The sequence below is a fragment of the Semicossyphus pulcher genome, unplaced genomic scaffold (genome assembly GCF_022749685.1).
Source record: "Semicossyphus pulcher isolate SPU_LCO1_2020_fin unplaced genomic scaffold, fSemPul1.0.p SCAF_23, whole genome shotgun sequence".
Classification (NCBI taxonomy): Eukaryota; Metazoa; Chordata; class Actinopteri; order Labriformes; family Labridae; genus Semicossyphus; species Semicossyphus pulcher.
Window position 1 is genome coordinate 11,592,503 of NW_027211697.1, and position 16,428 is coordinate 11,608,930.

Sequence of the window (16,428 nt, forward strand, 5' to 3'; positions counted from 1 at the left end):
TGTTTTCCATTCATGAATTTTCAAGTCATAATCTTCACTTTAAAGTTATAATCTCGAAGATCTTCATTTAAATAAATGTCTGTTAAGTCACTACCTGTCGCCGGATGAGGTAACATAATGGTGATTGAGCCGATGGCCCACTGATGAAAGCCTTTGCATTTGCAGTATTACAGACTGGCTATCTGGTGCGACTTCAAAAATCACAAGCAGCACCCAGTTAGTGACGTGTTTTCCATCAGCCAGCAGTGGTTGGTCTGCCAGAGAGGGTAGGCGGAGCTAAGCGGCTGCTTTTCCGCTCTCTGCAAGTGTTGCGAGTAAACAGTAATCTACTATGGCTGAACAAACAAAGAAAAGATGGATGACTACAGATACAACTTCAACAAGAAGTGAAAATACAAAGAAGAAGAAACAAACTCGACGCTCAGATGAAGCAAACAGTCTGAAAAGGAAAGCGACCGTCAGCCAGGAAAATCAAGAGTTACAACCGGAGCCAACCGTGGACGTCACACATGCAACACTGTCTGGATATCTGGGAAGTGTGCTCCTGCAATTACCATTTATCACCATAGGTGGCGCCAAAGAGAACAAAACTTCGAGATTACCACTTAAAGGCAGTATTATTTTAAATTTAAAGTTAAGATATTTAAACAGGTTAAAACAGTCCAAAAAGTACGTTCATGTTAAAAATAAGCGAGACTAGCTACAGCTAACATTAGCTTAGCTTGTTACTAGGTAAGGACTCCTTCAGTGTACTTCAGTGTTACCTTTTTAACAAGGCTACAGCTGTTTTAAAAGTAATAATAATGTGTATATTTTTGGTCTTCTTATTTATACTTCTAGTCTAAGCTTCGCTATTGCTACTGGGAAAGAAAACAGTATCAGAACATCTCTGAAAGACATGAATGCAGGTAGAAACAGGCGTATGTGAGGTCTTTGATGCGACTCCTCTCCGTCCTGTATTACACCACACCAGACCATCCCTTTTAATATATAATCAAACAGTCATCCAGGCAAAATCAGGTTTCATACCACTCTTTATAGGTTTCAGCGCTGTTAGGATATAATACAAAATACAGACTTAACACTTTATAGGCATTAAATGGACAGCAATGCTTAAGAGGTTTACATTCTGTAATTATAGCAGAAAGAAACAGTAAAAACACATCGTTTTTATCTTTATAATTTGCCTTACCGTTTTAAAACATCACTTCATGTTTCACAGAGCATCCGAGGAGCTGCTCTGCCACACTGTACTTAAAGACACTGCTCTCCTCTCAGTGGTATAACTTTACAGTCCGACACAACATAAAATAAATACTCGTGTAATACAAGAAATCAACAAAATGCTTCATAGAGTATTTTTTAGAGCATCTGTTTTCTATAAATCCACTCTCATTCTGTACAGTAAACACACAATATATCTCTGTCATAGCTTAGTGAGTGTAATATTGAACAGTGGAACACAGCTTAACACACACACATATTGCACGCTGCCCGCTGTTGGCTCCACATAATCCCACCTCTGTTTCCTGTGATTACTGTCGATGATCCTCAGAGCACTTAAAATGATCTTTTATAAAAACAAGTGCCAACTTCTCACTGACATTGTCTCGTATGTACAAGTTAACAGCATTAGAAGATAAGTATCACACAGGAACAGTAGCATAGAAAAATGAAGTTAAATGGCTGTAACTGACGTGGTAGGAGTTTGGATGATCCGCTTACAGCAAGGCATAAATATAATCCAGTAAATGAAGAATCTGTCATCAGGACGGCTGATTTCAAAACCTATTTACTTGAGATAATAAGCTACACTTAGTCAGTCAGTAGGTTACGTACATTCAGTGTGGTGGGCAGCTTACAAAAATAGAGCACATGTAAACTCCTTTAGTGGTTTCTCCCAAACAAGTGTGAATAGGAGCCCGTCAGGACCGGGATGTTTGAGATGGACACCCATTTGAAAAGGGAAAAATGTACTCAGAAGACGGCTTTCTTAAACAAATCATTTTATAAAAGACAATTCTACCACTGTCTGCTCAGCTGTGATGCTCTGCTACATGTGCTGGGAGTATTGTAAACAATGGAGTTGTAAATATGTGATGACGCCAGTCCTAAATCACCCAGGGCTTTGTTTCCTGCATTAACTGCATCAGTTAAACATACACGCAGATACAGATAGATCTTTGATAGGCTCATATTGGACGACCCATATATTGGTCGGGCGCTAATGTGAATGTGTGTTAATTAATTAAACACCTAATTCAGGATAACGTTTTGTAACTCTATATCTTACTCATGGCTATAATTATATATAAAACATAGATTTGACTGTAGACCTGTAATACCACTGAACTCTTAGAGAAAGTAATCTTAACTTAAAGGAAGTTACTGATCTTCCAAATATTAGAGATACCTTGACAGCCAAACAAAGATGTTTTCTATGTAGTAGTCTTAGCCATTTAAGTTTTAGACTTCAACAAAAACTCTGTTTCACTTTGAGAGGATATACAGAATATACTATACCACTGGTATAAAGCTAATTGTCCATCTTTGATGCAAAAGTTTTCCCCAAAACACATTACTACATAAAGTCGTGTTTTTTGCTCGTATTGTGCACTGAGTGTGGTGACGCACGCACGCTGTGTGCATACAGTCATGTCTGAGGAGGAATTATGCAGTCATCTCTACATATGTATGTGTGTTACCAGGCCAGTGGGGAGGGCATCCGTGGACTCCGGGGGCTCTTCAGGCTTTCTGCCGCCTGCCACTCACTGAGAGCTCTCTGAGGTAAAGAAACAACAGGGTTAATCAGCCAGTATGAACGCATTCATTACTATGGTTTTTAAAGACCAGCTCCAGTCATGTTTTGAGACATATAAAATGCTCTGCTTGAAGTTATACATTGTGTCTGATTTGTTTTTTCTGGGGCTGTACGGTGGCGCAGTGGTTAGTGCTGTTGCCTCACAGCTAAAAGGTTCGTAGTTAGAACCCCGGTTTGGATGTAGTGGGCCTTTCTGTGTGGAGTTTGCATGTTCTCCCCATGCATGCCTGGGTTCCCTCCGGGTACTCCGGCTTCCTCCCACAGTCCAAAGACATGCCATCAGGTTAATTGGTGATTCTAAATTGTGTGTGAGCACGAAAGGTTGTGTGTCTCTATGAGCCAGCCCTGTGACTGACTGGCGATCAGTCCAGGGTGTACCCTGCCTCTCGGCCAATGACAGCTGGGATAAGCTCCAGCCCCCCGCGCCCTTTTCCCTCATTAAAAATTCCCATATCAGCTTAGGCCCCGCCCACTATATGCTACCTTTCTCCTTTCCCAAAAATTACAGCCAAAAACAAAACACGTCTCTGCCATCGTTTAGCGGCAACTTGTTGAAACTTAGCTAGCTTGAAATGTAGTAATTAGTAGTAGTAACGTTAATGTAAGTAGTCAGTCCTCAGTTTGTAAAAATTACGATGACAGTTAGAGCTGGCTCCCGAAGTGGTTGCCATAGGTTACACATAATGATATGCATAGCGTCACCCCGTCCATTAACAGGATTGGCTCCTTAGGTTTGTGACGTCTCAAACCTGCCAATCTGAAAACGTGTTGTTCAGCCTGTCCTTGGTACACTGCAGTTTAAAGGCAGACAGGCCCAGCCATGGAGGTGACTGCTGATGTTGTCCCTGATATGTCTTGTAGCACATGAAGAACACCACATGAAGATGTTTACAAGGTTAAACACTTGATTTTAACTGGAGGGGGTCTTTAACTGTTTTTGTGATACATACTATTTTGTTCTGTCGAATATTCATTTATGATTATTTTATAATTTGTTTGTGCTTTATTTTGTGCTCACATAAACCCGAATGTTGAGCTCACATTAAGCTATTAAATTATTAAAAAGACTTCCTGGTGGAAAATAATGAGACACAGGGGTCTGCCAGGCTGCAACACAGCGTCTTATTCTGCTTCTGTTTGTTGCTTTTTATCAGCAACGTAGCCCAGCAGACTTTCTCTCTTTATCTTTGATGAACGACAGGATGTGCTCATTACTAAACACACTGATAAAAACAAAACACTGGCACAGTAGAAAATCCCGAAAGTAATGAGGTAATCATTAATGAAGGCAAGTGTCTAACACATTAACACACTGGAGAATGCTGAGAAAGAGCTACCGAGGGTAACATGCTTAGAGTTTCTAGTGTAAAATGTGGATGTGACAACTTATTCGAACGAATGAATCGTCCTGGCTCACCTCAAACTTGCCCATGAACTCGGCAAAGATAGCAAAGAAGGCCTCAGTGTTGGAAGATTTCCCGTCTTCTCCAAAGAAAGAGGCAGTTTTGCTGAATTCTTCCATAGCTCTCTGTTGCAGGGACTCCAGAGACTGGACTGCTGGGTGACTGTTTTCCAGGAAGTTCTACACACACAGGAGTTAAGGGACACAAACGTTTCATCATACCTTTTACTTTGTGAGCTTTTTTTCCCCCTCATTTGTTAAGGATACACTCATGACGACAGAAAAACGGTCCTCAGCGGTCGCAGGCATCTTCTGACAGGCTGAGCGAATTTCCTGGATGGTTGTATGAAGGTCATTCAGATCTGATGTGATAGTCCTCTGGTTTACTGCAGTGGTTCAGGTAAATAGAAGCAGAGGGAAAGCACACTTATAATCAATGACAAATGTAAAACAAGAACATTAAAATATAAAACTTGATAAAGTATATTTTAGAGGTAAAACAAGATGTTTTTACCTTTGGCTGCAAGAGGAACCATGGTTAAATCTTTGGAGAAATCCAACACATCAGGAAAGTGTTGACATAACGACTTGACCAGAATATGTAGAAACGTCGACTTCCCATCCACTGTTTTAGTTGTGCTCAGCTGCAGAGGACACAGTTAATTTACATAAGCATAAAAAACACACAATTATTTTGTCATAAATATCTAATAATGTAAGATGTACCTCTGTGAGGAAGTTGATCTTGAAGCCGGTAGTCTTGTTGGTTTTAGGCTGGCTGTTATTCAGGTAGTTCCCCATCGCCAACACAAACTAAAGGAAGACGTTCAGAAAGACAGAATGCAGCAGGAAGAGCTGTAATAACAACATTACATTTTAATTTGCAACAGTTTTTCTACATCTCGTTTCATTCTTGATGTCTTGTTTCAAAGTAAAATATCCTTAAAAATCAACGCATGCTGTCTAGTTTCATTGCTGTGTGAAGTTTTGGTATTCTGGCTGTCACCAGCATGTTTTGTAACCATACTTTGACAAAAGGGTGGAGATGCATTGATATGCCTCTATCCTGATCCTACTTCTCACTTTTCTACAGCCTCACTACTTTTGCAACCAGTGGATTTGCCCCCTGCTGGCCTTAAGGAAGAATGCAGGCTTAAGGCACATCATAATAAGCTTCACTTTTCCGTCCCACAGTGCAGGTGTGTTGTATACAAATCACAGGAAATTGTGAAAGTATCATCACTGCAGCCATATTTATTTCTATAAACAATAACATATTAATGCTGTGATATATTATTTTTCATTTTGAGTATACTTGTGGCTACCTCGAGAATCTTCGCCAGCTTCTTGCTTGTCTTCAGCTCCACTGACGCCTTGTAGAGACAGTCGTACGAACCCCTCAACTCCTCTGTCTTCTCCTGCAGAGAGCACTTGAAGAGAAGGCTCTGTAGGCGGGTCTTGTACTCCGGTACTGATAACATCTGATGTAGAATACGCAGCAAGCAAATAGGTTAGTGATGACCAACTCAAATACAGCGCATGGATTCAGACACATCCACACAATTCACTTTGTTTGACTGTACCTGCAACACAAACTGGTCTGGCTCACTGAGCTTGCTGGGGTCCTGCCTGTACTCTTCATACTTTTTGACCTCCTCTGCATCTGGGGCGTACAGCAGCAGCTGTTTGATGTGGGCTGGCTCCAGCCTATCAGTGGTCATGTTCATCAGCACCTGACGCAGCTCCCCAGGAGACAGCTTCAGGTGGGCTATCAGGATGGCTTGTTGTAAAAGGAAGGAAAACAATGATAATAATTGTCCTATATGTGTATGATATATATTTCCTAATACTGAACCATCAATGAGCTATAATGTCAGAATAATTTTATTCTTACAGGCATTGTAGGCCTTCTTATGGGACAGAATTTCAATCACATCTTTCTTCTTGAAGGTTTCTAGTGGGGGCGGCTCCAAAGCAGGCACTACAAGACAAGTGTTAGTACAAAGCCCAGACGCTGTGCAGGTACATAGTAGACAGGAGTGAAATTAATGGGGATGAAGATTTTATGTGATTTATAATATTGATTTCCAAAGAGCAAATTCACTAGAACATAATAATTTAAGAGAACAGGAACGGGGAAGTTCTTTGTTAGTTCAGTAATGCACATAGTATGTGTACAGCCACTTGTACTCACTGGAGCTCTTCTGTGTCCCAAAGTGCAGCTCAAGATCCAGATACTTCACCATGTCATGCAGTTTGTCATAGTCAGAATTTGCTCCCAACTACAAAGACATAAATATGGTGCTATGTGAATTACAGTTGTACGACTTTCAATTTGGAATTCTAAATCTAAATGTCATTACATTTCAAGAAGGCCCATGTCTGACCCCCTCACGCTCACCTGTCCCCAGATAGTCCCCTCAGAGTTTTCCACCTGCTCCCAGCGCAGCCTCTTCACACTCATGTGGTTAGAGTCCATCCTGGAGAGTGACGGCCTGGGCAAGGGTGGAGGGGAACAGGGTGGGGGCAAGGGGGGAGGCGGCGGTGGCTCCAGGTGCTCTGAAGGGTCAGATAGCGAGTGGGGGAGGGACTGGGGTTGGCCATGGGATTGCTTGTGGTGGGGCTGAGTTGGTGGCTGGTGTGCGGACTGCAGCAGGTGATGTGAGGGCTGGGACTGTGGTCGGGTGGCTTGGGTGGAGGCCTGGACTTGATGCTGTGATTGATGGTGCTGGGGCAGAGGCTGGAAAGTGGAGAGGGTTGGCTGGTGTGGCTGGAGGGGTTGAAAGGTGGAGAGAAGGGGCTGAGGTCTGTGGGGCTGCTGGGGAGGGTGGATGACATGGATCTGGTGTTGGTAGTCCTGTGGAGGTGGTTGAGGGGTCATATGGTGGATATGGTGGATCTGAGGTGTGCTGGAGTGGTGGTGGGTCTGCTGGATAGAGTGTGGTCTTTGGGGAGAAGGTTTTGTGGGCTGGGGGTGATGGGTTTGGTGCGTCTGCTGCTCTTGGTGTCTCCCTTGCTGGGACACTTGGGTCTGATGGTGGCCTTTAAGACTTCTCCGGCTCTGATGGGAGTGGCCGTCCCGATTTAGCTGAACTGGGAGGGAGGCCGGCTCTTGCTGAGCTTGATGCAGAAGCTCTGTGGAAGAGTGATGTGGCTTGGGTTGGTGTATCTGATGGGCTTGATGAAGCAACTCTGTGGAAGAGTGGTGAGCCTGGGGTTTGTGTATTTGATGGAGCAGCTCGGTGGATGAATGATGCGCTTGCCCTCGATGCATCTGGTGAGCTTGATGGAGAAGTTCGGTTGAGGAGTGGTGGGGCTGCATTTGCTGCATCTGGTGAGCTTGTTGCAGAAGCTCTGTTGAGGAATGATGGGCCTTGGTTTTGTGCATTTGGTTGAGCATTTCCGATGATGAGTAGTGGGCGTGTACCTGTTGCATCTGCTGGAGGATTTCAGCAGATGAATGGTGGCCCTGGGATTGTTGCAATTGATGGAGCATCTCGGCAGAGGCGTGATGGACTGGGGCCTGGTGAATCTGGTTGAGCATCTCTGCAGAAGAATGGTGGGGCTGGGATCTCATACCCTGATGGCTTTGGTAGATTCCCTCAGCATACTGGCCTTTTTGGCTTTGGTGGGATGTCGGTTGGGGTGATGGATGGTGGGGAGATGGGGCTGAACGGGACTGGCGTCGATGATGATGACTTTGGTGGGTCTGTTGCTGCTGTGCTTGCCGCATCAGAAACAGAGGATGGCTAGAGTGGTGATGGTTGGAGTCTGGGGATGGGAGTGGGGGTAAGGATTGGTGGAGTTGTTGGAGAGGTATTGGTGAGTGTGCTTTTTGCTGTGTTGGCTGGGTAGGCATCGAGTGGTGGCTCTGGTAGATCTGTTGCATTTGTTGCTCTTGATATGCTTGTTGCTCCTCGTAGGCTTTCTGCTCCTCGTATGCTTTCTGCTCCTCATAAGCTTTACGCTCTTCATAAGCTTTTTGCTCCTGGTAGGCTTGAAGCTCCTCAAATGCTTTTTGCTCCTTGTAGGCTTGTCGCTGTTCGTAAGCTTTCTGTTCTTGATAGGCTTGACGCTGTTCATATGCTTGTCTTTCTTGATAGGCTTGCTGCTCCTGGAACAGTTGCTGCTCTTCAAAAGCTTTCTGCTCCTCATACGCCTTCTGCTCTTCATAAGCTTGTCTTTCTTTGAAAATTTTCTCCTGATATGCTTGTTGTTCCTGGAAAGCCTGCTGCTCTTGGAACAGTTGTTGTTCCTCATAGGCTTTCTGCTCCTCATACGCCTGTCTCTCCTTAAATGCTTGTTGCTCTTCATAGGATTGTCTGTCCTGGTAGGTTTGTTGTTCTTGGTAGGCTTTTAGCTCTTGGATGGTAGCATGGACTTGTAGGTCTTCTCTTGAGGGCAACACTTTATGTAAGGAGTGACGTTTGGGTGGTGGATTACTGCGAGGAGGAGGTGGTGGAGGGGGACCAGATTTCCGGCGAATGGGCACATATGCTCTCGGCGAATGTTCAGGGGTGTAATTAAGGGTTTGCTGTGGCTGTTGCTGTTGGAGCTGAGTCTGTGCAGGTGCTGGAGGGGGAGGAGGCGGATCATTGAACTGTACAGGCGGGGGTGGCGGAGGGGTCATTGGGGGCGGTGGGATATGGTCAGAGGAGGAAGAGTAAGTCAGGGAAGAGGCATTCTCTTCTCCACTGCTGCTTTGAACATCACTTGGGCTGCTGAGCTCTGGGGCAACAAATCCTCCATTTTCGTCCTCGTCCACTCCCAAATCCTCTTCATTATCCTCATCCTCCTCATCTGGGAAGCCCATCTGCACAATATCCTGGCATTAACACCAATTAAACTTCATTAGCCCTTTAATGTCAAAGTTAAACTTCTTGTCATACACTTGTAAAGCTATATGGGTTGATCAAATTTCTATTATTTCAAATGCATATGTTTGTCTATCAAAAAAACTACATAGGACAACATGCATGGAAAGAAATCTGTTGCAAGGTGTCTCTGTTGCAACTTTATACCGAAGACGCACAGCTACGCCTAGTTTTCTTATTCAGGAAGTGTAAAGTGTGTGTGTCAAAGGGTCTGTCATATTTTACATTTAGATGCGAGGCCAAATGTAAAATCAGACTTTGTACCAGAAGACAGGAGACCAAAGGGAAATAGGACACCTTGGGAAATTAACCTGTTATCACAAGAAACCAGGCAACCATTGGTATTTTCACTTACAACAATAAGGTGAGAAGTAGCTTGTTAATTTGTGTGCAACCAGGACTGACTACAATTAATTGTCTGTGCGTGGAAACATAATTATGGAAATATAGGAAATATATTCCAGATATTGAATGTTACTGCATTCTTAGCGATGTTTCCAAAAGCTGAAGCAAAGCAAACATTTAAACTAATATGAAATAAGTAAGGTAAAGCATGCACAAGGACACATTTAAGGAGTCATAGTGTTTGATAATGTGATACACTTACTGAATCAAGTCAGTTATAGTCAAATGATCTAACTTTTTTTATATATGGCTTCAGAGCTACTTCATGTAACAAAGACATTCCTGTACTTCTGTGGCTATACCTCCTCATAGTCATTCTCAGGTGTCAGGAAGTCATCAACGATGGCTACCCTCTGTCCCAGCTGCTCGCTCAGTGCATCCAGGAAGCGATCTGTGTCTTCTGAGCGCGGCGGTTTGGAGAAGGTGTAGCGCCGCTTGCTACTGCGGTGCGTGGGGGGGCTAGATGGGTAGTCAGGGGGCTCTGGAGGCGATGGAGGGGGACTATCCAGGCTGATGTAGGGGTTGGAATCCCCACTGGTCTGGCTTGTCAGCCCTGATGAATAGAACTGGGCTGCAGGGGGGCTGGGAAGTGGCTCCGGCCAGGATGTAGGAAGTGGGGGGCCCTTACGACTACCTGGGATAAGGAAGACATACAGTATGCAGTTATATACTGATGGCTGAATCTCTGAAGCATCATGTTCAAGGCGATGCCTGATAGAAATGCCTCTCTACTGTCTTTTAGCAGTACAAACACATAAAGGCTATCAATTACTGTCTCTGACAAGTTGGTCTTCTTACCCTGCACATATATAAATCCTATCCAGGAATGCTTTTCCTGTCATAAACTGTAAGATTTTTTTTCCCCCCAACAAAATCTTGAAAATATCTCTGCGCGGTTTCCCTTCTAGACAATCAAAGTAAATTCCTGCACATACCACCCCATTAAATCTCAGATAAAAGCGTCAATATTGAACTAGATTTGGTTGTGCATATGTACAAAGAGATTCTGATTTGAAAAAAAAAAGGTTCTGCACAAGAGGTGATGTAAACATGTCTCTAGATCACACGTAACTGTGTGTTTTTCTGTTCCACTTCCACCATCACCAAATCCTCTTTATGAGCCTCATTATTTCGAGACTACATTAGACTACCTTCAAGGGCCTGGCCCTGCCTGAGGTAGATTCAGCAAGAGGGTCTTACCCCATATGGCTGCACCCTGCATCCCTGTGGGGAAACATGTCTGTCTTGTAAGAAGACAAGCCAGGGTTCAGGCCAAAACAAGACAAAGGTGGCAGCTTGTTAAAAAATTAAAAATAATGCTTTTAAGTAAGACGTCAGTGGATCCCTAATGGATCTCCTAATTCAACAAAATAAACTTTAACTTTTCGTATGAGCCAGGCTGAAAAAAAAGATTGAAAGCGGTGGGTTATTTTGAGACTCTGCTTAGCGTATATTTAAGAAAAAAATCCAGTTAATGCAAAATTCAAGGATGTTCTGTTGAGGCAGAAATGGGTTGGCTACCTTGGGATTTATCACTTTTGCACTGCAGTACTTTTTAAACATGTTATTCTCCCTCTCTTACATCATTCCACGCACACACACACACACACACACGCACACACAGAGTTGACAAGCGAGTCATTTTATACAATATATCACTTAAATAGAATTCCACCTGCTAACGAGTAAATGTAAACTATCAGCTACCTGTGTTAGCATGTATTGTAGGGGAGGATGTGCGCGAGGGAGGCTCCAGATCCAGCAAACTCTCAGGGGCAGGAGGAGGACGACTCTTCAGGGACTTGGACCTCTTGGCTGAATACATGTTTTCCAGTTCAGCGTACACTGCTGACAGCTTGTGTTATGAAAATGTAAAAGAAACCAGATTAAGACCTCTCGCCCTAATGATGATGGATTCGGCGCTGATAATATTTATTTCCTTCTTTTTGCCTTACATTGGTGAGGTTGTTGGGAGTTTCGGGAAGGGATGTACCATCACCTGACTGTCTCTCTCCTGGTGCCAACCTCATCCCTACCTCCAGCACGGGCTCTGAACGCAGGCCTACGACAATACACATATTAGCATGACTGAAATATAAACAAGGTTTGCGTTCAGACTGATATATGATTCCAAGATTGGGCAAGGAGTTTAGGAGCATTGCCTTGGTTGTTTTGGGCCAACAATAAGCTTAAATTAGCAGAGGTCAGGCTTTCCTTGGGTCAGTAATTCCCCATATTGACATGGGAAGGCTCGGGTTGGGAAGCTCAAATGCTGTGATGATGCTGTACTGCTGTTTCCAGATTGCAAATTGTATAAACATGAAATCTGACAAATCATTATCATTTCACCACCTCGTGATCAATCAGCAACTGAAAAAACATTGGATACTAAAAATCTGGAGGGTCATCAGGCCGTGTATCGAGTGAAAACAAACAAATTTGAGAACCCATTAGCCACCGTCAGACACAAGCTAATGTTAGCATTCAACCACTTTCTAGCATTACACCACACAATAAATAATGCGTAAATTAACCCCAGCGCTAACCCTAACTCCCCATTATCCATACATTCAGCTCCTGCGTTTCCATAGGGATGCTATGCTAACATGCAGGCGTGCTAAATTGCTAGATAATAGGAGAGGCTTAAAATTGTAGCTAACGAAATTTAGGCACTTCTTCTCATATCATGTGACACTATGAAATGGTCAAATTAGCTAGGGATTGAATGCTAATGCTAGCTGTTACCTGACGTTAGCATATGAGTTATTAAGTATGTTGTTTTACCTTAAAATATGGCCCAGTTGTCAGATTTTCTATGTTCATGCATTTCACTCCAGCAGTGCTACATTATTATTGCACTTGAGTTTCCCAAACTGAGCCTGGATTAGCCTACCAACCAACCATTGATTTAAGCTACATGGGAATATTGTAAGCTTTTATTCAGTGGTCGAAATTATAGTAAAAACTGAAGAAAAAAAGTTTCAACAGGACTGTGTTTATAATCACAATGAGAATAACGTGAATTCTGAAAGGAAAAACAGCAACGGTGGTGATGATGATCAAATATGTCATGGTGATCCTTCTGTTTCTACTGACTATGATGACTTTAATGAAGCTTTGTACCCATGCCCAAGTGTGTTCCAATGACCAGGTCATCAGAGCTACGTCCCCTCACACTGCTCCTGTACGTGGTCCCTGTCACCCTCATGGAGCTGCTACGTCGATGGGGCTCGGGGGCCACCTCAGGCTCTGGAGGAGGGGGAGGAGGAGGTGGTGGTGGTGGAACTGGAACACACGCAATGCAAAGGTGTATGAAGGGCTGCAGCACCTGAGTTGATCTGATCTAGTGACTTTATTATAGATCCCCATGATAGTTTTGATCTCACACACAAACCACTTTGCATGCACACACATGTACACCTCAAAAGAAACATGCACCGAAAGGAATTAAAAACATACCAAAAGGAATGAAAGAAGGACAAACGTGAGCACACACCTGGTGCTTTGAATCCCAGGAAGCGTGAGATCTTGCTCTGGCAGTGTTCCTGCTCCTCGTACGTCAGCAGCTGGTAAACAAACTGCCAGATCACCTGTTTGGCTGGAGTGTCAAGCACCGGGAACACATCCACTATCAGAGTGTCAACATTCCTGTTGCCATGGAAAAACAGGTAAGGTGACAGAGATCGCCTGGCTTTCCAATTAGAGGGTCAAAGTTGAACTTGTGGTTAAACGCAGGAAACTAGACACAACATTTAACGATTTAACTCTAAAAGCAAGTTTACTCATCACCAGCAGTAAAGCCCGTGAAACTCTCTCTGTGGCTCCGGGGTGCTCTCACTGCCTCCTCCTATCTTTTCTCTTCTCCCCATTTTTTCCCCGACCTTTGCTCACCTGTGCTGGAAGAAGTTCTCCAGAGCCTTGCAGATGGTGTACCTCTCCTGGATGGTCAGCAGGTGCTCCAGCTGCTGTCCGAATGTACGGCCCTGAACCCGGATACTGGGCGGCAGGATCTCCGCCACCCACTGCAGGGAGCTGAGCACAGGGGAGCGGGCCCGTTCTGTGGGTACGCCGCCGCCTGTAAGGTCCTGCTCTGAGAGGCTGAAAGTGGGCGGGCCGTCCTCCACTACCAGAGTGGGCATGGCACCACTGCCCTGGAGCATGGACACCACTTTCTCATGGGAGGAGGTCCTACAGGGAGCAACAGGGAGAGCTTTTAAATGCATGTGCCGATTGCCTTTTTCAGAAGAAGCTCAATCCTACAATTTAAATTTATACTATGCAGTAAATAATCTGTTCGCTCTATTTGTGTGTAAATAAATAAACAACTCATGAAAAGCTTTCTGTATTCTGCAGAGGATGTTACATATCCTGGAGTATAAAGACACTTTCATATTCTCCAGGGAGCTTCCTTGTCATAGCTTGTCTTTTGACTTCAGCTATTTTCAGGAAACAGTTTTTCTTTCAAATTCGAGATATGAGATGAAGTTTCCACCCCCTTCAAAACCTCTGTGAGCTCCAGGAGCAACAAAATACATCATCGTACATATTTATATTTATTAAACACAATTATTTTTCTATTGCACTTGAATATGAAACTGCACAACAAAAAAGTTAAATGTGGGTGAGAGCTCAACCTCATGTCCAGTCCATTGAGAAACAAGATGCGGTCTCCTGGTTTGAGACCGGCCTTGTCTGCTGGGCTTCCTAGAGAACAGAGAATAGAAGAAGAGGAAGAGGCGTCTGATTTGATCAGTTTCTCAGAGCGGTAAAGTGGTGACACATGAAGCTCTGCTAGGATGTTATAAATTGTGATTACTCTGTTAAAGGTAGAAACAGGGTTTTTACAGTGTTATAGATTCGGCTACTCATATATGACAACAGCTTAAACCTTTACACACGCACATGTGCTTGTGTCACCTTTACATACACTTACACTCATTTCCTTAAAGTAATAATCTCAAAGATTTTCATTTAAATAAATGTCTGTTAAGTCACTATCTATCACCAAATGAGGTAACACAATGGTGATTAAGCCTATGGCCCACTGATTACATTTGCAGTATTACAGACTGGGTGTCTGTGGCAACGTTCACGGAAAAAATGGGCGCCCAGTTAGTGACGTGTTTTCCATCAGCCAGCAGTGGTTGGTCTGCCAGAGAGGGTAGGCGGAGCTAAGCGGCTGCTTTTCCACTCTCTGCAAGTGTTGCGAGTAAACAGTAATCTACTATGGCTGAACAAACAAAGAAAAGATGGATGACTACAGATACAACTTCAACAAGAAGTGAAAATCCAAAGAAAAAGAAACAAACTCGACGCTCAGATGAAGCAAACAGTCTGAAAAGGAAAGTGACCGTCAGCCAGGAAAATCAAGAGTTACAACCGGAGCCAACCGTGGACGTCACACATGCAGCACTGTCTGGATATCTGGGAAGTGTGCTCCCGCAATTACCGTTTATCACCATAGGGGCCGCCAAAGAGAACAAAACTGAGATCTTCGAGATTACAATTTTAATACTTAACCTAACTCTAACCTTTACCACTGACACTAACATCTAATTGGGAATACAAAAGTCCGACCACAGATATTGACAAACAGCTATGTTCACACACATTTTTTAACTCACCTGGGATGACAGAGTCAATCCAGACTGGAGCATGGCCTCTGAGAGTGAAGCCAAAGCTCATGTTGCCCTTACACACCCTCACTGTCCTAAAGAGACAAATGTGAACATTGATAAAGGGCAAGACTGAGGAACAAGCAGAAGCCTCATAACTAACAGAGAAGCAGGTAATATTGTTTAATGTTCTGCAAATAACAATAATAATAATACGCAGGTCACCATATAAACTTTGATAGACTAAATAGATGAAACAAAGTGGATCAAATACATAAATTGCACACAGCGTTGCTGCTGTTATCTGCTCAAATGAAACAAACTACGCAGTTTAACAGATAAGTCCTTCTGCCCCTCCTGAAAGAAGTCAAACTGCAGACTTCCTGCAGATTTCTATATTCAGCAGACTGCTTTAAATTCACATCCTGCATTAACAACCCTACTTAAATATGGACAGTGTATCCCAAGGGAGCCGTATAACGTCCTCATAATCCAGAGCCATAGAGGAGATAAGCAGCCTCTTAGGGCACTTTATTAGAAGAGATGGTGATGGGATGTTTGCTTTAAATGATCTTTTAACCTGGGAAAATTTGATGAGGATTTTGTCATCTTAGCATAGAGCAAACTGTCATCTGTTCATATAGACTTGACAACAAGGTGGCAGCAAATGAAGGGAGCAGGAGAGCAGGCATGACTGTCTAAATAGGTTTATGTTCCCATTGGCTTACGTGCGAAAGGGTCTGTTTTTCCCTCTAGCTCCTACTCATCTGAATTCCCATAGATTCAATGCCTTCACAGGAAGACCTGTCACAGCAGCTCTCACAAATGTGATCAGACGTAAATAGGGAGAAGATGTTATTTTCGGAAAAGGGTTTACTTTGAAAACTAAAAATGACATGCAGAGTGAAGCTGATGGGAAGTAAAAGTAAAGGGCACAACACTGAGGAGCTTAAATCACAGGATGAGTAAAGAGAATCCTGTGACCTTTTACTGGCTGTAGTGTAACACTTAATACAGACCTGCAGTTAGTGGTGGAGCCGCTGGAGTGCCCAGCTATGAGTGAGGTGGTCTTCCGCATGCCGCGTGTTGGGGGGGTCACGCCTTCCTCTGCGTGTGTGCGTGGCACTGAGCTGGCTCGGGTGGAGACCAGGAGGCGTTCAGGGTGGTCCTCGCTCCGGCTGCGGCGAAGGTGGTTACGGCTCGGGTCGCTGAAGCTCCGCCCTTTGATCCGGCTCATCAGGCTCTGGGACACCACCTCGTCAAAACGCTCCCGGTGCTTCTTGGGAATGAAGATCCTGGCAAACATTGTGG

General features: G+C 43.9%; 1 protein-coding gene across 1 annotated transcript in view; it reads right to left on the bottom strand.

Moving 5' to 3' along the window:
* Positions 1 to 1,026: 1,026 nt before the first annotated feature.
* The window catches only part of grid2ipa (glutamate receptor, ionotropic, delta 2 (Grid2) interacting protein, a), a 28,883-nt gene continuing 13,481 nt past the window's right edge, over positions 1,027 to 16,428 (bottom strand). The window contains exons 5-24 of the mRNA XM_069674935.1: positions 16,137 to 16,412; positions 15,127 to 15,212; positions 14,137 to 14,206; positions 13,394 to 13,690; positions 12,999 to 13,150; positions 12,626 to 12,769; positions 11,458 to 11,564; positions 11,207 to 11,357; positions 9,805 to 10,136; positions 7,774 to 9,048; positions 6,625 to 7,539; positions 6,418 to 6,505; positions 6,118 to 6,204; positions 5,807 to 6,003; positions 5,549 to 5,704; positions 4,950 to 5,036; positions 4,738 to 4,867; positions 4,491 to 4,609; positions 4,239 to 4,403; positions 1,027 to 2,782 (exon numbers count right to left, since the gene is read on the bottom strand). Coding sequence (XP_069531036.1) covers positions 2,702 to 2,782; positions 4,239 to 4,403; positions 4,491 to 4,609; positions 4,738 to 4,867; positions 4,950 to 5,036; positions 5,549 to 5,704; positions 5,807 to 6,003; positions 6,118 to 6,204; positions 6,418 to 6,505; positions 6,625 to 7,539; positions 7,774 to 9,048; positions 9,805 to 10,136; positions 11,207 to 11,357; positions 11,458 to 11,564; positions 12,626 to 12,769; positions 12,999 to 13,150; positions 13,394 to 13,690; positions 14,137 to 14,206; positions 15,127 to 15,212; positions 16,137 to 16,412 — 4,915 coding nt within the window. The 3' untranslated portion in view covers positions 1,027 to 2,701. The remainder of the gene's footprint in view (positions 2,783 to 4,238; positions 4,404 to 4,490; positions 4,610 to 4,737; positions 4,868 to 4,949; positions 5,037 to 5,548; positions 5,705 to 5,806; positions 6,004 to 6,117; positions 6,205 to 6,417; positions 6,506 to 6,624; positions 7,540 to 7,773; positions 9,049 to 9,804; positions 10,137 to 11,206; positions 11,358 to 11,457; positions 11,565 to 12,625; positions 12,770 to 12,998; positions 13,151 to 13,393; positions 13,691 to 14,136; positions 14,207 to 15,126; positions 15,213 to 16,136; positions 16,413 to 16,428) is intronic.